Below are 27,492 nucleotides of genomic sequence, written 5' to 3'. Positions count from 1 at the left end.
GAAACTGGTGAAAGAGTGATGACTGAGAGTACATAGGAGAGGTGAATCACTCCAGTTGCAATGATGCTGGAGAGGAGGACACGGAGGGGAGGAGAATGAGAGACGAAGGAGATGGGGCAGAAAGAGAAGAAGGTGAGATAGACAGAGGACTAGCTGAGGGAGACAAAAGATGGCAAAAAGTAATGAGCGAGGAGGAGGAGGAGGTGGGAGATTGCCAGAGAGAGTAATGACAGCAGAGCAAAGATAGCGTGAGGAGGGGAGAGGTAACACAGAGGAGAGGTACGGATGGAGAAGTACAGACACCAGCCAGAGAGAGCAAGAACTAGACTGGATTGAACGCAGTCCCATGTCCTCCCTTGACTCTCATTTCCTGGCAGAGTGCTGAGAACTAATAGAAAGCTGGATCCTCTGACACACAGCAGTTCAAAGGTAGCTCATTTCTAGTCTCCACCATTCCTCCCACCCTCATATTCACTTCATCTATTTATCCACCATCCCTTCAGTTTTCTCACTCACCTTGTTTCACATTCACGTTGCACCTTCCCACCTCCCCCCATCCCAACAAATCTCATTACATCCAATGTTACCTCCTTATGGTACATTGGAATGCCTGCTGTCAAACTGTCATGCTGCTCAAATGAACAGAGTCACTGAATATTGAACGATAAATGTATTTTACAGAGTGATGTACAACGAGTGCTGCCTGGAGATGTAGCTCAGAAATGGGGCCCAGGAATGATTGGGGCAGGGGGCGGTGGCTTAAGGGCTTCCCCAAGCAAAATGAGCCATAGTCAAACTTTACAACAATGACTGAAATCAGAGATAAAGAATATAACATATACAAAAATGTCTAAGTATGGGTGTATTCACATTTGGTATCTTTCTACATAGACTAATAACTTTATATTTTGCCATAATTTTATTCCACTCATTCCCTTAAGAGTAAAGTTTTAAATTATTGTTTTCTGCACTGACTTTACTTTATATTCTGTATGAACCTCTTCCAGCTTTTTATTGACTTTTGAATATTTATGGTCTGAAATAGTCAGACTTGCAATTCTCCTTATATCAGACAGACAAATTCGATACTTTGTAAGAAGAATTTCATATGTAAATAAATAAATAAATTCTGTGATTTTTTATTATCGATTGGTAGATGATTAGTTTGTGCTGTGTATAACCAATAAATATTACACCCAGATTAAAATTTAACCAAGGACCAAATCACACAGTGTCTGAAGGTCTGGACGGTATTTATTTCTCTGCCCTGTATCAATGGTCCAGCGTTTGTTTCGTGTCAGCGTGTGCTGTGAAACTTCACACTTACATTCACATTTATCATTCCTGGTCTTTCTGGCTCTCACCTATTCTCCTCATCATACCTGTTTTTTCTTCTCTTTTCCACCCACCTTGTCTTTCTCTCTCACAAGCTCTATACTCCAAGCACCCCTTTTCAACTCCTACTGTAAGAATGAGAGGAGAAAAAAGAAGAGGATTGGTTGCCAGGCAACCGGTCTGCCTGTTGCTCTCAGCATCACTGGATGGTTAGTTGAAGGTCGCAGGACTGAGAGGTAAAAAGTGATTATTGCCCCAACAAATGAAGAGAGTGTGCGCGTGGGTATGGCGGCACTTTGTGAAATTGCAAAACGTTACACACGACGAGTGGAGGGGGCCCTCTGGTCACATCAACCACTGAACATTGTAATTTTTCAGTCCTTTAATCCATGCCTCTTTCTCACTCATTTCAAGCTCCAATTTTAATACTTGCAATTATCATCACCTCCCTCTTGAGCCATCTGTCCTCTCAGGAGCAATGTGCCCCTCCACCTTTGCATCCCTAATACTGGTTACTGGTGGTGTTGCTGATTTAGCAGCTGACCTTTATACTATGGTTGCATTGATTGCAAAGAGCCCAGAATGTTGCGAGTGCTGCAACTCTGCCTCTCTATCTTCCCAAAATACTGTTGTTAGCCTTTACCCTCAGACAGCCTATCTTAACATCCCTCCATCTCCTTTCTGTGTTTCCCTCCCTGTCTGTGTCTGACTGTGGGAAAAATCAGACGAAACAGAGTCAGCTTCTGAGGCCTGAGCTTGTTTGATATTCAGTGATGTTTTTAAATATCCACCTCCTTCTCTCTGTCTTTCTCAGTTGTGTAGTTGTTCTTTCCACAAGTATAGCAGTGGATGATTTCATTTTTTCAAAATAAAAGTAGTGGAGTGGAACCCTTAGAGCTCTCTATCAGATTAATTCATTTTATTTGCAGTAACATCCTGAACATTCGGGGCTCACTGATCATGCACAAGACTAGGCTGTGCAATCACTGACCTTACACACACACACACACACACACACACTTCATTTACATCACTTCTCACTTACGTCACATCACATCCACATAGTGAATTACACATCCCCGGAGCATATTGTAAAACTGTCACACGTGTAACAAACACAGCATCTCTCTGACCCTGCCCTCAATCTGTCAAACAGGTGTGCATCTGCCTTGGTGATTTGTGTGTGTTTGCGATATTTATATGTGATATGTGAGCATGCCTGTGTGTGTGTGTGTGTGTGGGAGAGAGAGAGAGAGAACATGTCTGATTAAGTACCCTAGACAGATCATTTATCAAGAAATGAGGCACAGCAACCCAGCAGAAGTTATGCACTGAACAGGGACATAACAAAGTGTAACAGTGTGAATATGAATTTTAGAATTTACCTCGTGTGTCTGTGTGTCTTTGTGCCAGAAACAGAAGGGTGTATATGTTTGTGTAAGTGAGTCAGAATTTGATCTCTCCGGTCCTATTAAGAATGGGTTTATTTACAAAGTGACCATGTTTCAGTTGCTTGCTTTCTCTGGAAATCCCCAGTTGAACAGTGCTGCACATTTGCTGTTTACTTAAAAGATGACCTGTGGCTACACTCCAAGAACTGTAGATGAAACGCTACATGCACAGCAACACAAACACACACACCGAATGAGGACACATCCTGTCAAATAGTCCAAATAAACTCTGGTAAAAGTAGAGTTTTACTGCACTCTGTAGAGTATTATACATGATTTATCCTCAAGTCAGTGCTAGTGTTGGTACAAACAGATTTTGGCTTTGGTTTATTAATGACTGCTGCACAGCAGATCTTTCAAATCATCTCAGATGCTGTATTCATATTGAGTTACTGTTTATTCATAGGCTTGCAGCATTTCGCTTTACTGTGCTCAAACACTGCGGGGCAGCCCTGCACCCCCCCACTCCGTTGCAATTCTCTTTTCTTTCTGTCTCTCTCGTAGCCGAGCCTGCTCCCATGGCACTGCTGTAGGAAGTGATTAACTCTTCTTACCGCGTTTTGACAAAAACACACAATTTCAAAGACACACGCTCGCACAAACATACACGTTTACCCACACCCATAACTTGAACACAGTTTGAAAGTGTGTTTGAAAATGCTCTCATTACTTCAAGACTTCAAAGCAAGAAACTCTTTGGCAACACAGCTCAAACCGACTCATTATTGACCCTACACTTTTCTCTTCTTCCCAGACCCACAAACTCCAGTGTGCTTATTTTTGAACTACAAAAAAAAAAGGTATGAATTCACCTCACTTTTACTCACTCTTTCTTTCGCCTGTGTCTTTCTCAGTACTTTGCTTTTGCTCACAAACACTGTGCAGAGACATCCTACTCCACTCTCATATAAACTATATGCTAATCCATGTTTGGATTGGAGGCTAACAGGATTTCTGCTGCACCTAACACCCATGACCTAATATGTCACGCAGGGATACTAGCAATAAAGTTACTTATTCTGAGTTCTGCACTCTGGTGATAAAGTCAGTAGGCATCGTCTAACACAACAATTTCCACAGTTACAAAATTAGACTGCTTTGTCAGAAGCCAGGCAATTTATGAAGTAAATAGTGAGGTATGGTGTCTATCACTCTTTTAGAGTGACTGTAAACAGAATAATACAGGAGCTTGAATAACCAAACCACCTAAAAGTACAGGTTACAGGTTTGAAACTGGTTTGTTGCATTTAATCAAAGTTGTACTGGGTAACAGCAACATTTTAACTGTATTAGACAACGTTGATCAGTCCCAGATTCGAAGAGTTAAGACAGGACAAAACTGGAGATTATAAATCAGGACAAAGCACAGATGATGCCTTTTTAATATTTTATACTTGCTTTTAAGATTGTTTCCTCGCCCGTTTAATCATCCACATTAATTAAGTTAAGTCTCCTTATTAAATCTGTGTGAAAAAAACAAAACAAAATGAAACAAAAAACTAGAGGAGCCAAGATGGGTGGGGATTAAAAAGAAAAAAAGAACTGTAGCAACCTTTGTTGGATCTGAGCGCTGCGTAAAGCTACTGCCCTTCATTTCTGATCATCGGAGTGTTATGCCATCCAGTCGACTGTAATGATATCCAGTGGCAATGATTACAGAAGTGTGAAGCAGATGAGGCTCCAATGGGCCACATGGGGATACTGCTCTGTGTAATACTGAGGGCTGAGAGGATGACGAATGAAGAGAGCGACACAGTTGTCAGGATGAAGCAAGAACACACTGATGCCATGGGGCAGCCTGTCCTGAAGTTACTTGCGCAACAGCAAGATGTCTTAAGACCCCAACCCTTGGAAAGGGAGTCCATGACAAAACAATCAAAGAAGCGAGTTGCAGGGTTGCATACTGGGTCATGTTCAGCACTGTACAAAAGTCTTGAGCTACACCTTATTTCTTTATATCTTCCTTCCATTAGTACATTTTTAAAAGTGGTTCTGAGCAATAGTTCAATAGGCTGCTTGAAGGTCTGTCAAAGTTTGTCTGTCCTAGAGTAATGTGCGTTGTTTTTTAATTTACTGAACCACTTAACACTGACCTAAGAATCATTCAAGCATAAACTGAAAATCAATAGCAACAGATTTTTGAAATGTTGGTTCAAATCGTCATCATTTTCTACGGAGGAATTAAGGAGTGAGTGAGTGTCTATGGCCGTTTGTAACACATGGTAGAGGGCCTGTCATGGTTTGGGGCTGAATCTCAGACAGTGGTGTTGGAGATCTTATCAAAAGTGATGGAATTATAAACAAACAAAAGTAAGGCCAGATTTTGATCTACCATGCAATACCAGCTGGTAAGCATCTGTTTAGCAGTGGCTTCATTTTTCAGCATGACAGTGATTCCAAACAGTTCCAATGAAGGAAAAGGATTTAAAAAACAGAAAACAAAACAAAACCACACACACAGTGGAACATTATCATTCATGGATTGGCCTCCTAAGAGCCTGAACCACAAGATTACTGAAGCAGCGTGGGAATGTGAAGGCCCTTCAGGAGGTCTGGAGAATATTCTTAAGACTATTTAAAGAAATTACAAGAAAGCTGCCTAAGAGAGTTCATGCTGTGTTGAAGAATTAGGGTAGTCATACAAAATTTCAACTTTAAAGTTCATTAGAACTGTTCAAACTCTGTTGTTACCTTATATGCTGCATCCTACAATGTATCTATCATTGTGGGAGACTATAAATACCTTGGAGTACACATTGACAATAAACTGGACTGGGCTACAAACACCACAGCACGTTACAGAAAGGGCCAGAGTCGTCTCTATTTTTTGAGGCAACTGAGGTCCTTCAACATCTGCCAGAAAATGCTCAGGATTTTCTATGATTCTGTTGTGGCCAGTGCGATCCTCTATGCTGTTGCATGCTGGGGGAGCAGGCTGAGGGTCGCAGACGCCAACAGACTCGATAAACTGATTCGCAAGGCCAGTAATGTTGTGGGGATGGAGCTGGACTCCCTAATGCTGGGCAGACACTGTGCGATTTTCTCAGTCGCGCAATTCAGCAACTCCTGCTCAAACTGCACGATTGACTCGCAGGGGTTAGAAGTTTGTAGGTCACGATGCAGGGTCTCACACTAGGCCCGATGCTCTGATGCGACCTGAGTGCTCAAACTGTGTGTCCATAAAATGAAGGTTATAACAGAAATTCTGTCGCTCGCTCTCCCTCTCTGTCTTTCACTCACACAGACACGCACACCACCACCATCAACTTTGCTAAATTGCTAATGAAAAACATTGATCAGGCCCCTGTGATTGAGCAGCAATGTAAATCCAAATATTTTCACGGTTGTTGTGGTGGTGATAATTTTGTGAGGCCACATCAAAAAGGCTCGGATGAGCTTTCCAAAGTTCTACCATGCCTCCATCGCTTGTGTCCAGATCACACGCTGCACTGCCGTGCTACTCCGTCTTTTTCACCGACATTTATATGTTTGCGCGTGCGCAGTGTGAGAAGCTGCGGTGACACCCTCACGACGCAAGCGATTGATGATCGGGAGCTGGTCGTGAGGTGTTAATCGCTTCTCGTTACCCCACGTATACTACACGATGCACGATGAAGGCCAAAATTGGGCCGATCGCCAAAACGGTCGCACGACTCAAAAATCGGCTCAAAATGGGCCAAAAATCGCACAGTGTGAGCCCAGCATTAAGGTGGTGTCGGAGAGGCAGATGTTGTCCAATATAAAGACAATGTTGGATAACACCTCCCACCCACTCCATGACATGCTGGTCAGTCACAGGAGCACGTTCAGTGACACAGGAAATCATTCCTGCCTGTGGCCATCTCCCTGTACAACTCCTCCACTTAACACACTGTTTACTGCAATAGCTACACCCTTCTTGCACATGTTCTTCCTTGTTCAGCTATTTATTAATAAGTGACTTTTATGTATATATTTGCATGTATATATTGTGCTATTCTTAGTTAGTGTATTGTCTGTCTTTGTTAATGTTTGTTTATAATGGAGCACTGTAATGAAAAATAATTTCCCCCAGGGATCAATAAAGTATTCTGATTCTGAGTCATGTATGTTTGCATGTTTCAGGACTTTTACACATTCTGGTACCTTCATATTCGGTGAGATTTTTAACAGTTTCTAATCCACCGGTAAAATAATTTTTATCATATATATTCATACTTTAGTAAAACATATACAGTGGGGCAAAAAAGTATTTAGTCAGCCACCGATTGTGCAAGTGCCCCCACTTAAAATGATGACAGAGGTCAGTAATTTGCACCAGAGGTACACTTCAACTGTGAGAGACAGAATGTGAAAAAAAAAAAATCCATGAATTCACATGGTAGGATTTGTAAAGAATTTATTCGTAAATCAGGGTGGAAAATAAGTATTTGGTCAATAACAAAAATACAACTCAATACTTTGTAACATAACCTTTGTTGGCAATAACAGAGGTCAAACGTTTACTATAGGTCTTTACCAGGTTTGCACACACAGTAGCTGGTATTTTGGCCCATTCCTCCATGCAGATCTTCTCAAGAGCAGTGATGTTTTGGGGCTGTCGCCGAGCAACACGGACTTTCAACTCCCGCCACAGATTTTCTATGGGGTTGAGGTCTGGAGACTGGCTAGGCCACTCCAGGACTTTCAAATGCTTCTTACGGAGCCACTCCTTTGTTGCCCGGGCGGTGTGTTTTGGATCATTGTCATGTTGGAAGACCCAGCCTCGTTTCATCTTCAAAGTTCTCACTGATGGAAGGAGGTTTTGGCTCAAAATCTCACGATACTTGGCCCCATTCATTCTGTCCTTAACACGGATCAGTCGTCCTGTCCCCTTGGCAGAAAAACAGCCCCATAGCATGATGTTTCCACCCCCATGCTTCACAGTAGGTATGGTGTTCTTGGGATGCAACTCAGTATTCTTCTTCCTCCAAACACGACGAGTTGAGTTTATACCAAAAAGTTCTACTTTGGTTTCATCTGACCACATGACATTCTCCCAATCCTCTGCTGTATCATCCATGTGCTCTCTGGCAAACTTCAGACGGGCCTGGACATGCACTGGCTTCAGCAGCGGAACACGTCTGGCACTGCGGGATTTGATTCCCTGCCGTTGTAGTGTGTTACTGATGGTGACCTTTGTTACTTTGGTCCCAGCTCTCTGCAGGTCATTCACCAGGTCCCCCCGTGTGGTTCTGGGATCTTTGCTCACCGTTCTCATGATCATTTTGACCCCACGGGATGAGATCTTGCGTGGAGCCCCAGATCGAGGGAGATTATCGGTGGTCTTGTATGTCTTCCATTTTCTGATGATTGCTCCCACAGTTGATTTTTTCACACCAAGCTGCTTGCCTATTGTAGATTCACTCTTCCCAGTCTGGTGCAGGTCTACAATTCTTTTCCTGGTGTCCTTCGAAAGCTCTTTGGTCTTGGCCATGGCGGAGTTTGGAGTCTGACTGGTTGAGGCTGTGGACAGGTGCCTTTTATACAGATGATGAGGTCAAACAGGTGCCATTCATACAGGTAACGAGTGGGGGACAGAAAAGCTTCTTACAGAAGACGTTACAGGTCTGTGAGAGCCAGGGATTTTCCTTGTTTGAGGTGACCAAATACTTATTTTCCACCCTGATTTACGAATAAATTCTTTACAAATCCTACCATGTGAATTCATGGATTTTTTTTTCACATTCTGTCTCTCACAGTTGAAGTGTACCTCTGGTGCAAATTACTGACCTCTGTCATCATTTTAAGTGGGGGAACTTGCACAATCGGTGGCTGACTAAATACTTTTTTGCCCCACTGTATGTGGTTAATGCGTAAACACTGAACCCAGAACTATATAAAATCTAACTCCTACTGATGCAAATGATGTGCCGCACTTTAATAACCCTGCCAACCCCCAAAAAAGCCTTTACCATGTAAACATAGGTAAGTATTTACCTATGAAATGGAAGAAAACATACAATTGCTTTCAGCAGCTGAAATACATCATCTGCTTCATTCTTTTCTTTTTGCAAAAGATGAAAAAGACACATTCAAAGCCAAGGACACCTCCGCGGAATGAGTAACTTAAAATTTCTCACAGAGAACTGAAACTCGCTGATTACGCCTCTAAAGCTTTATTGTGCTCAATGGCAGATAACCTTGGTGGCAGATATTCACTCAACAACACTCATTACTGACAAGTGAAAGGAACAGAACATCTGTTATTACTTTTAATCAAGTTTCAAGAGTGTGCTGGACTTTTTCATTTCAAACAAAAAAAGCTTGAGAAGGAGATAGTGGGTTTTAATCGCATTTGTCGCAAACAAAACTCTGTGTCTTCAAGAATTACACAAACACAACAATAATCAAATTTTCCTTTTTCTTCATTTGAGCTGCAAATTAACTGCTGCACTAACGGCATTAACACCATTCAGTCCGCAAGATGATCTAAATGACATTGATGTTGTGTGTGTTTGTGTGTGAGTGTGTAGCTTCAAAGAACACTAACAAAAACACACTAGACTAGAGTCTAACAGAAAATATCCTTTTCTTCTGTAAAGATGCTGTTGCTCAGTTGTGTCGCCCAGCTGAAAATCCTATTATTTTTTGGGATGTATCTACCTGAAAGGGAACTCACACAGACTAACGCACACAGATATGAACACCCCACAAAAAAGCTGACTAATCATGAGCCAACTTCATCTGCAAAAATATTTCCCGAGGGATCCACAGACTTCAGCACTTGGCTACACAAATACATGCACACGTAAAATCTTTACATTTATAAAGAGACACCTACAGCGTCACACTCCTAAAGACAAAAGTGCAAAGACCAAGACAAACATTGCTGAATAAATATGGCAACCTTGAGTCTGTTTAGAAGGAGAGCTACTTTGCTCAATTACCTACAAAATACCTTTAATCTTATCCATGTGCAAGTCCATTATCTGTAAGTCACATTGGTGCACTGACAGAGTCAAGCTGCTGAATACAACCAGCACACAATTAATATAGCCTCCACTTAGACTGAATATTAAACTAAAGAGAAAAACAAAACAATATGAAGTCACGTAGAATTGATTTCTTAAGTCTCTGGGAGTGTATTAGAGAAACAAATTTCAATATATGGTTTTTGGATAACGATCCCGTCATTCCTAATTTAAAACTATGAGCAATTTGGACATACATAACTCACAGCATTAGGACATTAACAGTCCTCGGTATCGACAAAAAAGTAAATAGCCACAATGACTTTTTGCGTGTCAGTTCAGTGGGAATGTTCATTAACATGTTGGCCCAAAACTCCCTGGATAAGGATAAGTATTACCATAGTGGAAAAGACTATTTCCCAAAGCATAACACACACACACACACCACTAGATCTCCTCACTGTAGTGATCAAGGGTTCGGGTTTATTAAAATTTGTTCCCTGTTACGAATAAATCTTTTGCAATTATTAACTAAACAAACCCCTGACTGACAGTGGTCACTTATGGGGAGCGTTGGCAATATATGGTTGGATACAGGACCAGGCTAAGCTTAGAACAGGAGAGCGACACTCTATGTCTGCAAGACAAGTGTTCAAGATGAGCTGAGATGGTGCAGCTGTGCAAGAAGTTAAATGGCTATTATCGGCAAAACTCTGCTTCTGTCTGAAAAGAATTGAGACAGATCACAAGCTGCAACCTTAAAGCCTCACATTCCACTAACAGCTTGCACCCAGCCGAAGACCTGAATGATGGGACGTGCCTGACACGTTCCCCTCTAAACCATCCATCAGCGCTAGCCCACCAGCTCTACCTTTCCCACTAAAACAGGTCATGGGCCTCTCCACAGCTGCCTACCACACAGCAGTCCTCTCCTCCCCTAACACATGGTTGTCTCTTTCCTGGAGAGAAAGAGACAACTTTTCCCAGAGAGAGATGTTAACAGACTCTTCAAGAGACAAACCCCCACAAAGCAGCTGGGCCCGACTCCATGTCTCCATCCAACTTTAAGACGTCTTTGGACCTTACTAGAACAATCCATGTGTCAACCTGTTTCAAGACCTGCACAATTGTTTCCACCCTCACCCCCCAAAAACAAACAAACAAACAAACAAACAAACAAACAAACAAACAAACAAACAAACAAACAAACAAACAAACAAAACAAAAAACACAGACCACATGATGACTACCAACCCATTAAAATACAATGTGACCCTACACTTCACTGTTCAGCACCTTCACCCGGTGAATCGACGCCAGGGTCCTGTCCGTGGAGTTCAGCTCAGTTTTTAATTACCATCATCCTGCTCCACTGCATAACAAGCTGTCCCTGCTGGGTGTGCCTGACACCACAGAGCACATGAAGCTGGGAAAACACAGATCATCACAGGTTCCTCCTAAGGTGGCGTTCTTTCCTCTCTACTAGTGATGTGAGCACCAGGATTAATGTGTGGGTTGGAATCTAAACATTACCATTTTGATTAAAAGCAGATGGGTTGAAGGTGACTGAAATATTACAGCACTAATGAGAAAAATAATAAAGAATAATGATGATAATAATAATGATTCTCTTTATTGTTGTCAGGCACAAATTAGCAGAATAAGTTGTCACTGTGCCAATTCTGGGGTCCATTTGTATTTATTTAAAGCATGCCTGCTTCAGTGTAATGCTACAAAATTGTTTCACATAACTCACATGTAACTGACTAAATTGAAAATAACTAGTTTCCTTGTTTGGCTAGCTGGGAGATGATTAATGGGATGCAGATAATGCATCACTACCCTCTGCTCTACACAGCTGCACCTTTACAACTGCAGGGTCACCAGTCTGCTCCTGAATGCTAAAGCTCGTGAAGTTTGAAGATGACCTGGTGTAGAGCTCAGTGCTAATCATGGACATAGTTGCAGATTTCAAGAACTTCCCAACTGTCCCCATCATTCTGTATGAATACACAGTTGTCCCAAAGCTCCCTGTCACGCTCTCAGATTTAATTTATACAACAACAGAAGAAGTTTAACCTGCTGGGAAAAAAATGTCTACAGAATAAGTCCAAGACCATTTTTCACCTCCTTTGGCACCACAACATTGCCAATACCAAGGACAAAGGCAGACTCCAGTGCATCGTTCTGCTTAGAAGGTAATTAGGTGGAATCTGTCATCGCTTCGGGACCTGCACACTTTCAGGACCGCAAGGCAGATGGGAAAGATCAGGGCTGATCCACCCCACCATGGATGCAAATGTTTCTCCTCTGCCTAAATAACTTGCACCTGGTCCCCCTCCTCCCTCATACACACCTGCACACCTACAATAACACACATTTCTTTTAGACTTTTATCCTTGAACTCTGCACGGTTTCTTACACTTAACACTGTGAACATTTGCACATTTCATTTTTTTTGTGCATCCTATTGCATCCACTGCAATATTTTAAATAAATATTAACAGAATGCTTGAACAATGTCAAATCAGCTAACTCCACAAATACATTATTTTGTCTGTACTTGCTGTACTTCTATGATAACAGAATATAAGGTTATCTAAAGAATATTTTACTTTTCTGTAAATCATGAACACACCACAAAAGCACCTGTACTTAGTTTCAATGACACCTACCTTCTTGTAGAGAGAGCGCAGGTCTCTGTACTGCCACATACTGCTGAGGACTTGAGAAGCTGCCTTTACCACCTTTGCTGAGTGTCTGCATAAAGACGGAGACAGAAGAATTATTTCAAATTGACCTCACGTCATAGTCATGCTGTCCCTTATTTTTTACAAAAAGTGGGCAGGCCAGGAACACTTGTGAAAGTTTTAAGAATAAGAACACCATTGCTCTTTTCAACAGAGAAAAAGTTTCACTGCACGCAAACAGTTTTCAGATGAGTTTCAAATGACCCACTCTACCATGCTAATGGTCCCACCTCTGCCACTCAGATGAAAAATGACTCTAGTCAGAGTCAGTTCATAAGGCCTGCCCCCCTAATGGCTCCAGCGGGAAGCAGAAGGATGTTCATTTTCAGTTTGGCCAAAACAAAAATCATTGTCAAAACAAGCTTCACTCTGAGTTTTACAATTTCACACTAAAAAGAGCAAGAAGAGTTTGGACGACTGAACAATGTAGTAATGGTATCACCAGCAAACCACTGCATTAGCATTAGTTTCACATGACTACAGTGATTCCCAGGAAACAGCTTGCAGAACCTCGATGTTAGATCATGAAAAAATATTTAAATTCCAGTGTTTTTTTTTTTTTTTTTTTTTTTTTTTACAGCAAAGAGTCTTCAGCGAACGCTTGGAGTACTGGTATTTAAACAGCATCGTAAAATGAGTTTGATCATTACCAGATTACGATTACACAGCCGACATTTTGACATGTAAGAGCAGGAAAAGCACAGGTTTATTAAAAGTCGCTGCAAGATGCAACATGCAAATCTTCAGAAAATGAAAATGAAATTTGGGGACTGCAAAAATCATGTTGCTATTTGTTTGACATGCTGGTTTTAACCCAGCGTTTATCGACATGATCGTTTTTGGAATAGTTGGGAGTTGTTTCTGTTTGTAAACAGCCATTAAGTGCTTCTTATAGTTGTAGTGTAAGGAGTATTTTCCCAATCCAGTGTGCAATTGTGTGATTGGTACTGCTGATAATTAACATTTATTCTCAGCTTACCTTCCCCAAGAAAATAAAGATATGTTGGCTATTAGCAGATAACTACACTCACCATGAAATTTGCATTTGAGGAGGTTTCTTTCAGTACCTCAACCCTCTCGGTAATGGTGCCCTTGAGCACAGTTCCCTAAATAGGCCGAGTCCCTTACCATAACAATAAATCATCCTTTGACCTCCGTCTGATAACGTTCTGGTGTCATAGCAACTCCTGACCTACTGGTTGCCATAGCAGCTACGCAGAACACCCTGCCCAGTCTCCCATGAAAATATATATTGGCTGCATCTTGCTTGTTGTTCTCCAGCTGTCTTTTTTGCAGATGAAGGGTGATAGGGAAGGCGGACGCAGTTATGTATGAATGATGGATGTATAGCCACATTAAGGCACTGGTTGTTAATGACAACCTAAATTGAATCATGACTGAATGATGTTGTGACAGGTAACAATAAAATACTGAGGCCTTCTTGGATTTAACCTACTTGTTATTAAGATCTAGTTGTGTTAACCTGAGGAAAAAAATTAATGCAGAGCAATCTAAATCTTTTACTTTTGCATGTTTTGATGACAGTATTCAAATTTTAGATATTAATATTAACATTAGAACAAATCAAACAATGTACCATGTTATAGAAAAAAAAACCTCATGTCTGTGAAGCCAACACATGCCGCGAACGGTACAGGATTTTTTTCTCCTGCTAAAATTCTGAAAACAATATCTCACATATCATTAATATACATAAAGCGTAATATCAGCACCAGTGCCCATAAATTTGCTTTGCAAGGAAGACCATTTAAAAATGAAACCCTGAGGTACTTCTCTGACAAAAACACTGCTAATTACAGTATTGTTTTCTTCCATGTGATAAACCATTTCAAGAAAACTACTGTAATGCATTTTAAATCAAGCATCTACCAAAGGATGAAGTATTAATGGTAGTATTTGTCATATACTGTGTGTTTTTTTTTCTTTGAACAGTCTACCTTGCATAATTCAGTTAGTTTTCACTTTTTGGTTATTCTCCTTTCTTGTGCTTGAAGAAAAACTGTGTTTTGCCAGTGTCTAAATCCTGAGATGTCTAAAGCACAGCATCATCTTCCGCCAAAGGTTCGAAAGATTCACTTCTGCGGTGGAAGAAGCAGAGGCAGAAGAGTCTTTAACCTCCTGAAATCCTTAGTTTTCATATGGGGACTTTACATTTGGGCTTTTCTGCAATTCACATGTCATTCTTCTCAATACAGTCTAATATACTTATGTTACAGCAGGTTTACTGCTATTATAGTTTGTTTCATTTTGTGAAACTCCTGTATTGTTTTGTGATGTTTGTATTGTTAATGGAAAGAAAATGTTAGCCTGTACAGGGACTGGTGTGGCATCGCTACAGCCTCGAGGCCACGTCCTATGTGGGGAGCAAAGATGGGCAGTAACGCGTTACTTGTAAACATGTAACTGATTACTTTTTTCAAGTAACGAGTAAAGTAAGGGATTACTATTGCAAAAACGGTAATTAGATTACCATTACTTTCCCGTAGGAACGCTGCGTTACTGTGTTACTAAAATTGTGATTTTTTTGCTAGAATTTCTCATGACAGTGACGTAAGCGAGTGCGACGTTTGTGACAACAGCTGTGTGCAGATCAACAATGGATAATAAATCGAGTGCGGGAGAGAGTATGAGCGTACAGCGTTTAAAGCGTGGAAGTACTGACCTTACTTTGCGTTTGATTCCATAAAAAGTGACAAAAACATTAGTGTCCGTTGTGCGTGGGAAGAAAACTTCTTTTTACAGTGAAAAAACCCCCCTAAACTTCCAAGCAAGCACCGGGTGCGCTCCGACGTAATGGGAAATTCACAGAGAAACTTGCGGATTCTTCAACTGACCGCTGCGGCACACCTGCACCAGGGCAAACCTCCGCCTACTCCACTCCTGCTTTACAGGTGAAAATAGAGCAACAGGACCGCTAGTCTTTGATTTTATTTATTTTCTGCTGTTTTTTACTTGCATCTATTTGAACGAGTGAGTGTAAACACAAAAAATTATTTTCTTTTATGTGCTGGACTGTGCAGAAAATAGGTTTAAATGTTAAACAAATTTCTTCCAGTCAGAGAATGTTGCATATAATTTAATGTTTGCTTGATGCATAAAGTCTGTGAAGGTTCTCAGTCATCCAGGTCATCGTAGTCAAAGGAGCTGGCAAAGAAAAGCGTCTGGACTTCTTTAAGTTGCTTGAAGACGTTTCACCTCTCATCCGAGAAGCTTCTTCAATTCTAAGGTCAAATGGTGGAGAGCCCCAGATTTAAACCCAGTGGGAGTATCCCCCCACGGAGGGACAAAAGGACCCCCTGATGATCCTCTAATCGCCTGAGCCAAGGTGTGGAACTGGGTGTGGGTCCCAATCAGCCAGAGTTTCGGGTGAGCTCATTGTGAAACCTGGCCCCACCTTATCATGCGAATTCCTGAGGTCAGATGGCCCAGGGTGTGAGTGGGCGTTAAGGCGTCTGGGAAGGGATCTCAAAACTGGATTATAGATGGCAGAGAGTTGGTGTCATAAACCACCACCTCTGTTCAAAGATGGTCGCTCACAGTGGACATAGATGGCTTCTTTCACTCCTCTTTCAAACCATCTGTCCTCTCTGTCCAAAATGTGAACATTGGCATCCTCGAAAGAGTGTCCTTTGTCCTTTAGATGCAGATGGACAGCTGAGTCTTGTCCTGTGGAGGTGGCTCTTCTATGTTGTGCCATGCGCTTGTGAAGTGGCTGTTTGGTCTCTCCAATGTAGAGGTCTGGGCATCCCTCGCTGCACTGTACCACATACACCACATTGTTAAGTTTGTGTTTTGGAGTTTTGTCTTTGGGATGAACCAGTTTCTGTGTGAGTGTGTTGCTGGGTCTGAAGTACACTGGGATGTCATGCTTGGAGAAAACTCTCCTGAGTTTTTCTGATACACCGGCTACATAGGGGATGACAATGTTGTTGCGTCTGTCCTTCTTATCCTCCTTCGCTGGTGTCTGATCTTCTTTTCTGTGCCACTTTGCTGACTTTATGAATGCCCATTTAGGATAGCCGCACGTTTTGAGTGCTTCCTTTAATGTGTGTGTTCCTTCTTTTTTCCTTCAGGCTTAGAGGGAACATGTTCTGCCCGGTGGTGTAGGGTCCTAATTACTCCAAGTTTGTGTTCCAGAGGGTGATGGGAGTCAAACAGGAGGTACTGGTCTGTGTGTGTGGGCTTTCGTTAAACTTCGATGTTGAGGTTGCCATTCTCTTCAATGTGCACAGCGCAGTCCAGGAAAGGCAAACAGTTATCCTTTGTGTCTTCCCTGGTGAACTTGATGTTTTTATCCACAGCGTTAATGTGCGCAGTGAAGGATTCCACTTCTTGTGTCTTCATTTTGACCCAGGTGTCGTCTACATATCTGTACCAGTGGCTGGGTACTCTTCCTTTGAAAGAGCCAAGAGCCTTTCTTTCCACTTCCTCCATGTAAAGGTTGGCTACAATAGGTGACACGGGGGAGCCCATGGCACAGCCATGTTTTTGTCTGTAGAAGCCTTCGTTGTATTTGAAGTGTGTTGTGGTAAGGCAGAGGTGTGCAACAGTGTGCAAATCTGATCGGGTGTGAAGTTTGTGTTGATGCTTAGTTCTGTTTGTTTGTTGTTTTGGCTTTAGTTCATCCTGAGGATTTTATACTCCTGAATTTTTTAATTTGTTGAATAAAAAATACAGTATTGTTTTTTTTCATAGAGAAGTTGTTGCCCCCAGGGTGCTTGGGTCTCAGGGAAATAGATGCCTTTTTCATGTCATGTCCAGGCCTCTTACACGGGACTTCAGTATATCAAAGAATGCTGTAAACTAAACCTATCCCCCGATGTCAGGACATCATTTCTATTCAAGTATTTATCATTTTTATTTATTTATTTATTATTGTTATATGTATTCTGTTTAGAAATCTTTGCTATTTATCAGGTTCAACTAATCCCAAACAGCTAAGAGAAATTTAAACAGGTGCTCAGGTTTTAGATTAAGGACATTTTTATAAAGACATTTTATACAATAAGTCCCATATTGTCCTTTAGATAATAGTGTATCTAAAGTGCTGTAGAAGATGTGGTATTTTAGCATTTCATGATGCAGATCTTATAGTGTAAAATAAACCGATGTTTACTGCTAAGCGGTTTTTGGTAGAAGTACAAATATCAAAATTTTCATTTTTAAAATTTAGTAGTTACTCACTTGTCTCCTTTGCTGCGGGCAATGCCGATGAGTTTTTCGATACCACCGGCATCACGTAGAGCTTTTGCGTTTTCCATGTTTTTGGTGATGACTTCATGCAGTGCGCAACAGATAGCAGTCACTGTGTCATCTGACATGGCCTTGCTGGGAGGGCCTGTGGTTCCAGAGGTCCCACTGCTGGTTGCATTATTGTTGCTGCTGCTGCTGCCTGGTAACCGATGGATCAAATCTCTCATTGCATATTTACCTGGAGAAAATGAAAGAAAGGAACAGGAATCCTTATTAACTTTTAATCTTCACACAGTTTTGTTCGAAGCAAGTCTGAGTGACAGTCACTGGATTTTGTGGACAACATTTTTTTTTAAGTTAATATCACATGCAACCACTTAATAGAAAAAAAAAACTCCATAAAACTTCAGCTTGAGAGGGCACATTGCAAATCCTCTGATGCACACACTAATTTCAGGACTGCTGAAATTCCAATAAAAGGGGCGACTTTTGGTATTTCGGGGAAAAGGCTGGCATATTAAAAAACTGACATTCAAAGAACTGGCGAGATCGAAGCTCCAGAAAGACGGTGTAATTAAGAAGTACAGGAGATGTCAGATAGGAAGCACATGAATTATGAGAAAGTGAAACAGATGGGGATGAAAGTATTTAAAATCTAGGCTGTCAACAATACTTGTAATTTAAGCTCACCCACAGAGGAAGTCAGTAACGTTCTTGTGCAAGTTAGCTCAAAGAGACTTGAGAAGTGATATAGCTACTTTCAGCTGCTTCCTTATTCACAAGGGGTTGCACAGCACATATCTGCCCATGTTTGATTTGGCAGAGTCTTTACACTGGATGCCTTACTTAACACAACCCCAAAGAGATTTGTGTCTCCTACTGGAATCAAACCTTGGATCTTTTATACAACGGAGACACTCGAGAGGTGAATGAATGAAATTCCAGAAAATATCGTTTAAATGAGAAATGTTCGATGACGTGCATTCAAATGTCGACAATAATTCCTGAATCTTCCATTCAGAAAGTCACTACGGAGCGAAATATTAACATGACTGTGGACAAGGGCCAATATCAGCGATCCAAAGTTATCAGAGCAAATATGTGATGAGGACGAGAAGCTGAGGGATTGAATAGATGAGGAGTGATTGTGCTGACTAAGGTGGTGGTAGGCAGTCAAAAAGTAGGAAACGCACTGACCATCACAAAACCCATCAGTAACGCCTGAGTCAGGCTGAACCCCTGAGACATACCCCACAGGTCATGTTTCATGTAAAGAACAATCAACGTGGACACAGGGGTGAATACTGAATAATGAACAAGATGAAATGTGGTTAAATTTTTAACAAAGTCAACCATCAGAAAGGCAAGGATTAGCCTTTGGCTCCACAGCACTCACAAAGAGGTGCACTTCAATCAAGTGACCATCTTCACACGGATGACTCAGTGCGTACCTGCTATATGACGTGTTTTGCTGGAAGTGACAAAGCGCACCACTTTCTTTGTATACAAGGTTCGATAATGAACGGCTCCCTGACGTGACTCATACATCCCTTTAAAATTCATAAAAGTGCATATCTCCCACTGGTGCTGGATCAGATGAAAACAGTAAGTGCTACTGTTAGTGTGTAAATCAACTGTTGAATCATCCTCAAGTGCGCCATTACATCCTCTCTGGCAGCAGAGGAAACTCAGGCCAAAATACTCAATTTGCAATGAAGTGCTTTTGGATTTGACCAAGTGGTTTTTGTTTTGGAAATAAAAGCTTCTAAACAACTCATTTTGAGTAAAGCTACAGTATAAAGCTACTAAATACTCAGTACTTTGTATCAGAGGTCCAGTGTTTTGCAGATCTGTGGTTCTGTTTTGAATTTATTAAATTTCACTGAAAAAAAATTATAATAAAAAATTATAACAGCAAAGAGATTGGTTTCTTCAGTTGTGGAATTAAGTTAGAGCAAAGTCTGAACCGAACATCTTTTTCTCATCTCCCGTCTTTTCTTTATTTGCTATTTATCAAACATTCTTCCACATTACACTGAATGATTTCCCCAGACCAATGCATCACAGTGATATCCACGCAGGCCCTACAGCCTCACGGTAAATCCCTCACTCATATTATGTCTAACAAGGCGTCGAGATCTGGGAAGGATTGAAACACCAAAGCAACACGGACAAAAGAGAGATCCTAGAATAACGTAGCACAGGATATTGTAAGGGAGCAGTCACGTGCAAAAAGAGTAATGATGATTTTACACAACAAGCATTTCCGTCACACACTTCTGATTTCACAAAGGCAGCGAATGACGATGCTTAAAATACACACAGAGCTGGGTGGGTGGGGCTCAGGTGGTAGAGTTGGTTCTCTGCAGTCAGGACGTTGGTGGATTGAATGTCCATGTATCAAAGTATCCTTGAGCAAGACACTGAACCCTGAGATGCATCGATTGAATTGTGAGTGTGTGTCAGCTAAAAGTACTTTACTGTGGATAAAAGCAGTGTATGAATGTGAGATCAAGTGTGTGTCTTTGTTTGGGTGAATGAGACTTGTAGTAGAAGGCACTATATAAGCACCTGTTCATTTAATATTCTCACTCTCTTTCTCTTCACACACACACACACACACACACACAGATCCATCTGTAAGCATAGAGTTGAGAGTTAATTGGCCAAGTGTTATCACAGGCCGGCAGGCTGAACCGAGGTTAAGTGGTCACTGTCTTTTGGCTGTGGAGACACAGTTAAGCTACATTCCAAGATGAAGACTCATTATTTGACTGACTTGAATCACACAGACTAATTCTTGACTGATTTGCTCGCTGATGATTGATTAATTTGCTGGCGAATTGCTTTATTTAATGATCTGACTAAATTCTGAGTGAGTGACTCAATTATTTACTGGCTGACTGCATGACTTATTTACTCACTGTCTGACAGACAGATAATTTACTCCTTGAGTGACTGACTGTATGATAAAGTTAGTGACTAATTTATCAAGTGACTGGCTGCAGGTAATAACAGTAATGACAAAATGAGAGCATATCTGAGTCTATTAATCTAAATATTTTCTGCCTATAGACAGAAGTGCTGATAAGATGCCATCAGCATGTGCCTAAATATGCTTGCATATTGTGACCGTGCACCTGCTTGTGTGCATGTTTGCATACACAGGTGTGTTCTTCTTAGTCTCACCAAAACTGCATTCATGACCAACTGTGAGTGAGCAGATTATAAGGAACGAGAGAGGGAAAGAGGTTGTAAGAGGAAGGGTAGAAGATGGAGGCAATCAGAAGCAATGTCTCAAGGACATAGAAACTCAGGAAAAAAAGCAAATGTTTTTGCTTACATATACATTGCGCTGAGACGGATGCAATGCTGAAGAATCAAACGGATAGGTCCTCGTTATTTTCAACCCTTCTAATAACAGTCTTGTTAGAGGAAGAGGCTGCATCCCGATAATCAGTGAGAGCTGAGACAGAAATCCTCCATACACACAAACACACCCAACAAACCAAGACGACACGTACGCGTACAGCTAAGCATACACACCAATACGCATCTCATCTCAAACGAGACGACGCTCATTATCTGGCTTTCCGTTTGTTTGCTTCGGTTTTTGACTTGTTTATTCTGTTTTTGTAGGATTTTTCCGAGTTACCTGTTTTGATGTGAAATATATAAGACATTATTCACATTATATTTTGAATCCAATTTTTACAAGATAATGTTTTGTCTCTGGGGAGCTTTATTGTGTTTTTATCAGCTCACAGCATTTATCATAAAACAAATATTAATATTGCATGAGGAAATGAATCGCAGAGCCTAAATTAAAGCAAAGCTACGCTCAGACGCCACTTTAGCCAAATACAATCTGGCCTCTTCCCTACACTGAGACATATGATACTGAGAGCCTGCAAGAAGCTTATTGATGAATTATAGATTAATATAAATGAGAGGGAGTTGCTGCACTTTCCTAATGTCAGTACAAAATTCAACACATTTTATAGCTTAATCTTTTGATGTGCTCATTACCCTGCTGGAGATACCGCTTGTTAAAGCGCAGCGCTGGAGTTTACTTACTACTAAGTATACAATCCATCTCTCGTAAGTCTAACGTATTTAAACGAGGGATAATTAGAAATGGTTAGAAAGAGTACAGATACAAATGGGTTTAATAACTCACCATATTGTAGTACAAACAACCAGAAGCCAAACTGAATGTCAAAGCCAGAAACTTTATATAGCAATATTTCATGTAATCTCACAGTGATCATAAGTGCACGCACACGGAAGAAATAATCGAGCTGAGGAGAGGATTAAGACGGATTTTTTTTTTTTTTACGAGTGGGTTGTGACTCATTCTATTTTAAAATCCTAATGTGGCACCTCTACATGCTAGTGTGCAATCTCCCCTCTACTCTTATATCTACTTTCTTTGTCGCTGAAATGTGAGCTAGACCCCGAACATGTCCTCAAGGAGGGAAACAAGCCCTGTGCTGATCACGGCACAGTCTAATAAACCTGTATTACACAACTCCTCCAATATAGCTATCTTCACCTGGGAGGCAGAGCTGGTAATGTATTCCTGTGCTGCATTCCTTCATGTGTCGCTAACTCCCGCTGAGCAGGGCGTGCTTCATCAGGGCCATAATGGCTGATTTGATTTAAAGAGATCCAATTACCCTCAACAATGGAGCGATTTGATTGTTTACTGACAGAGAAGGGGGAGTGTTATTGAAGTAAAATTGGAGGTAATTGTCTCAGGGAGATGTGGGGAAAGATGACACTGCCTGATTGGTTGTGGCGTCCGGCTGTCTGAGAATAAAGGATGGTTAATACACGGTTATCAGTGACTGGGTCGGGGTCCCAAAGGTGGGCTGGTGAATGCTTCCAGGTATCAGAAGCTTCTGGCAACATTTTTTTTTTAACCTCTTCTGTGTTTTCTGAAGTTGTTATAGGCTGAATAAAAGCTAACGACTCTATGAAAGTTTTCCGCTCGAATAAACAAATCAAACATGACTTGTGACGATGATGTTTTCATAAAAGCGTGAATTTGATGATGGAAAATGAATACACGTTGGGAATACAGTTATATGTGCAACTGAAGAGTTTGCTATGGTGCCTCGAATTATTATACAAACAGGCAGTCTAATAAAAACAGGTAACTGCAGTCTAAATAGAAAAAAGTATATAAAGGAAGCCACTATAAAAACATTCTGTGACAGATCTAATTCTTAGGTGCATCTGTGTGATTTGAATCAGTGTCTCAAGGGTGATTTCATCAGCAGTACATCACCTCATTGACAGGGGGTGCCAGATTCAAAGCAACAGGGTGTTGCTTTCTATTTGCAGGGGATATTCCTTTATTGAAAGCATAGAAGTGATGCGGGCAACATCCTTTGATGTCAGACAGTCAGATTTCACACTCAATATGCAGCCATACACCAAGATTACATCAACATATAAACCCTGAAGAGATCTGTAAACATTAATGCTGTCATTCTGAGATGCAAGATAATTATTGGCACAAAATATACTGATTTTCTTACTTAAATCACCAACGGAAACACACACACTCTGGTTAATGGCTTGTTTGGAAAGCACATGAACTGAAGTTTATGTCCACACAGGAGTGGAAACCGCAATCGCACGCACCCTGCAGCCAAACGATCAAAATCTTCCTTAGGCAAAAATAAATATGAATAACCTGAAAAAACTGGCTGATTTCCCCACAGCAATAGGAAGTGTATTCCTTTTAACTTCCAAATAAATAAATAGGCTTCAGACGAGAGTACAGACATGAAACACAGCAGGTTTAAAAGGTCAGAAATGGAGGTAAATTGGAAAGTGGCATGCTGTTGCTTCCCAGTAATAAACTATTCTGGCTTCCTACGCTTGGTTTTTCATACCAGTTATATCTCACCCTTTTGTGTCTGTCTTTGATGTCTGCAGTTGACGAGTTTACAGTTTAAATTGTAGAAGAAGAAGAGCATAAGACACGCAAAGCGTTAGACGAGGATAAAGGGAGGAGAGGCAGGGATGTGTGTTTTCACTTGTGAGGAACCTGTGGCTTTATAACAGGCATTCTGCACACATATAGAAAAATGCTTGCTTGGAGAGACATATAAGACGCACACTCTCAGACATAAACACACTAACACTTATTGAGATAAAGCTCTGCTATAATCTTAGTGATGAACACTGGGAGGTCTCTTCAGAGACATTTTCACAAAGAAAAGCATGAGAGCTTTGAATATGTCTTAAAAAAATACAGAACAAAACTGAAGGTGTTTGTGCACCTCCAAAGATCATCAACCAGATCCTGGAGTAATAAGTTTAAGGCCCTGAAAATATGCTAATGATCAAACAGTATTTCCTTTCCCTCTCTTCTATTTGTTTCTTTCCATTTCTATTTTTCTTCTTGACATGCTCCCAGTCTGGCAGAGGACAAAGAATGCCAGTGTGCTGATAAAAGACATGCCAGACACTCGAACACGAGAGATTCATCCCGAAGGCGACGGAGAAATTTCATAAAGTGCTGCTGCAACAGGGACAGTGTGTGTCAACTTTGTGTGAGTCAGTGTACATGTCCGCACTGTCTTTCAGCCTGCTTTCTTTGCAAAGTTGTTTGTGCTTACCATTGTGCAGTCTGTTGACAGCAGGGATGGAAAAATATGTAAAAATTGGCGTGGGAGAGGAAAACACAAAATGGACATTCTGTGGTGATCTAAAAATATTTTCTTTGGCTGGGAATGCGCAAAGTGGAAGGAAGCATGTAATGTAATTTCCCCTCCCTGCTCAGTGCAATCAGCCAGCCTACAACGACGTCGGTGTCCTGGAACAAAATGTTTAGATTTAAGGCTTAAAACGGGTGAGTTGTCAACACCTTTCCCTTTTTTTTTTTTTTCCTGAAGCTGACCTCGAGCGAATACACACTGACGCCTACACACACACTTGCAATCGTGCAATTAGTGACATCCCTGTGGCGCACTACATTGGTTTCCACAGTAACACTCCCCAGCACTGATGTCATCAACACGAGACACAAAGAGCAGGAGACTGCGATAGAGGGAAGGTGAGGCGTTATGAGCTCATGTCTGAAACGACACTGCGAGAAGACGAGGGAGGAGGAGGAGAAGGTGTGGGAGTGGGATAAATGAACGAGAGGCGAAAAGTGGAGAAGAAGAGAAGGAAAGGAAAAGTGTGAGATGGAGAAAAGGGCGTGTAATATTCATATTAAGTGGGAGGAAAGGCTTAAGCCATCAAGACGTGTGGTTAGAGAAGAGAGGACTAAGAAACAGGAAGAGAAGTGGAGGAAGTAGACTGTTACTCCACTTTTACAATTTCCATCCAGTGTTATCTTTTATGATGGCAAGCTGCTCTCATTTTTATTATAAATTAACAGCGCTGATTTTATTACTGTAATCAGAGTAAATTACAATTTGTCTTCTGTGAACAGTAAGAAGTCAGAAAGATGATCGCTTTATCTCTATTCTGAGGGTGTTTTTATTTGACGTGATTCCAGACATGCTCTCTTTACATTCAACCACAAGGAATATCAGTGGGAAACTGGCCTGTGTCTGCATAATGTTACCACTGCATCAGGCTGATTACAGCCAGGGTGTTGGAAAAGGGTTAAACAAGACAACAAGAGAACATCCTGATAAGCTGAGGTGTGCACCACAACAAGCACCTGCTGATTCATGTGAGAGAGGCGCTTTGGAGCCACTTTCAAGTGGAGAGCTTAGTTTGATGTTACTCTATTACTCAATTACTCTAGACCAAATGCAGAAAGGAAGCCAACAAATCTGGTATTCACACGCTGACTGGATTGATTTTCATGCCTTTTTGTACTCTCTGCTTGGAGCGAGTTTTTTGTGCCGTATGTGGACATCATGTCCATCACTATTAGAGGTGGGAATCACCATACATCCCACGATACGATATTATCACAATACTTAACGCACGATACAATATTATTGCGATTTTTAAAATATTTTGCGATATTCAGATTCTGTACATAAAGGTAAACTTTATCAATATTCATTTTATCTAATATCAAAGTCTCACACTCAGTCTTTGTCTCATTTCAGTTTTATTGTTGACAAACTGAACAGTTTGTATTACAGTCTAGTCCAACTTAACTGAACGCAACCATCTGGTACAATTATAGCTATTCTGAACTATGCAATTTATGAAAACTATGCAGCCCCTTCAGCAACTGAAGAATTTGAAAGTAAATTAAAAGAAAATATAATTTTACATTAAATAAAAACGTTTTAAACTTAATTAAAATAAAACATGTCTTAAATTAAAATAAGTAAACTGTCACATTTGGACAGTGAAGGAATGTCAGGATTCTTGCTCAGAAAAAGGATCAACATGCTCTGAAGTCAGAGCACAAAAACCTTTTTGTAACAAAATATCGATTTCTGCTGTCCCTGTATCGATACATTATTAGCAAACAAAATATCACGATACTACACAGTATCGATTTTTCCCCCCACCCCTAATCACTATAAAGAATTCTTAAAAGTCTCAATGCTTTCACGAAAAACTAAGACAATAATTTGTTTAATAAGTAAAACAGTTTCACAGAAGTCCCATATTTTTTAAAAATCTCACACTGCAGATGGGATTTGTGTTTGGAATCAAATTGAATTGAAACCCTCACGCCGAAACTTGATTACAGGTTGAAGTTGAGGCCGCTCACTTTGTGCAACAGCATTCATTTAAAAATAACATTTCTTAAACACATGTTTGCATTCATTGCATTTACATGAAATGCTAACCTCTGAATGTGGTTACAAGCATCGCCTGTGTGTTTAAATGGTTGGTGTATTTGGAGAAAATACAGTGTCTTTTTGGCATTCAAGAGCTGTTTCCAATTCATGTGTGTCAAATTACCATCTGTAAGTAAATGGGGAGGAATTGCACTGACAGACAGTGTAGCAGTGAATGGGCCTCATTTATTGCTACACAGGCGTACAGTACATTATGCAAATCAAACACTATGAAGGAGGTGAAATCAGGAGAGAGACAAAAACGTTGACAGATGAGAAGAATGATTCTCTGCGACATCAATATGCTACTAAATCACATTATAGGGGGATTGGAATATAAGCATACATATGCAGCTAGGTCTTAGCTATCACTGCTCTCTGCTCTCTTCCCTCTTGTTTCATTTTCCACCGCTCTTTGATCCATCTCTTTAGCCTGACTTGGCCCCTCTTTGCGTTTTTCTTCAAACCTTCTTGATTCTTGCTCCTTCCCTCTCGCTTGTCTTGCTCTTATCCAATCACAGAGCTTTCCAGAGGACTTGACACTGAGGTTATTGTATGCGAAAGATGATTCTCTCTCCGCTGGCACTGTTGAGCTCTCACGCAAACTACCACTCCCCCATGGTGATGCTGCCAAACTTACCGGCACTAACAGGCTATGACACACGAGTTCTATAAGCCGAAGATTTGGCTTTTGCTTTTAGAAAGAGGTGATTTTCTCTAGATTAGCCATGCAAAATGATATTATAATTGGCTGGAACTTTGATCTTACAAAGACAGAACAAACTGCACTGTGAAATCACTTTGTCGCTTCAGGTTAAACTGTTGTTTTACTGAAGTATGTGGTGTAAAGTAGAAAAGGTGTCTGAATCAGAGGTTAGAGTCACTGTAGTGAATAAAGTTTTTGAACACTGGCCAAATGGGGCTTGTCTCAGGAGTGCCTGGCCTCTGCCTCTTCTCTGTCAACATGTATCAACTTACACCTTGCCAAGAGCAAAGGCTCAACCCTCACTATTCCCTCTCCTGTTTCACT

The 27,492-nt window shown here is 40.9% G+C and overlaps 1 protein-coding gene across 2 annotated transcripts in view; it reads right to left on the bottom strand.

Annotated features, from left to right (window-relative positions):
* The window catches only part of ctnnd2a (catenin (cadherin-associated protein), delta 2a), a 265,825-nt gene that overhangs the window by 9,929 nt on the left and 228,404 nt on the right, over nucleotides 1–27,492 (bottom strand). For both annotated transcript variants that reach the window (XM_085173422.1, XM_085173423.1), the window contains 2 exons: nucleotides 17,674–17,920; nucleotides 12,394–12,478 (listed from right to left, as the gene is read on the bottom strand). In XM_085173422.1, the coding sequence (XP_085029548.1) occupies nucleotides 12,394–12,478; nucleotides 17,674–17,920 (332 nt within the window). The remainder of the gene's footprint in view (nucleotides 1–12,393; nucleotides 12,479–17,673; nucleotides 17,921–27,492) is intronic.

Source organism: Neolamprologus multifasciatus, chromosome 9 (assembly GCF_963576455.1).
Source record: "Neolamprologus multifasciatus chromosome 9, fNeoMul1.2, whole genome shotgun sequence".
Lineage (NCBI taxonomy): Eukaryota > Metazoa > Chordata > Actinopteri > Cichliformes > Cichlidae > Neolamprologus > Neolamprologus multifasciatus.
Note: the sequence above shows the minus strand (reverse complement) of the source record. Positions and strands in the feature narration are given on the sequence as shown.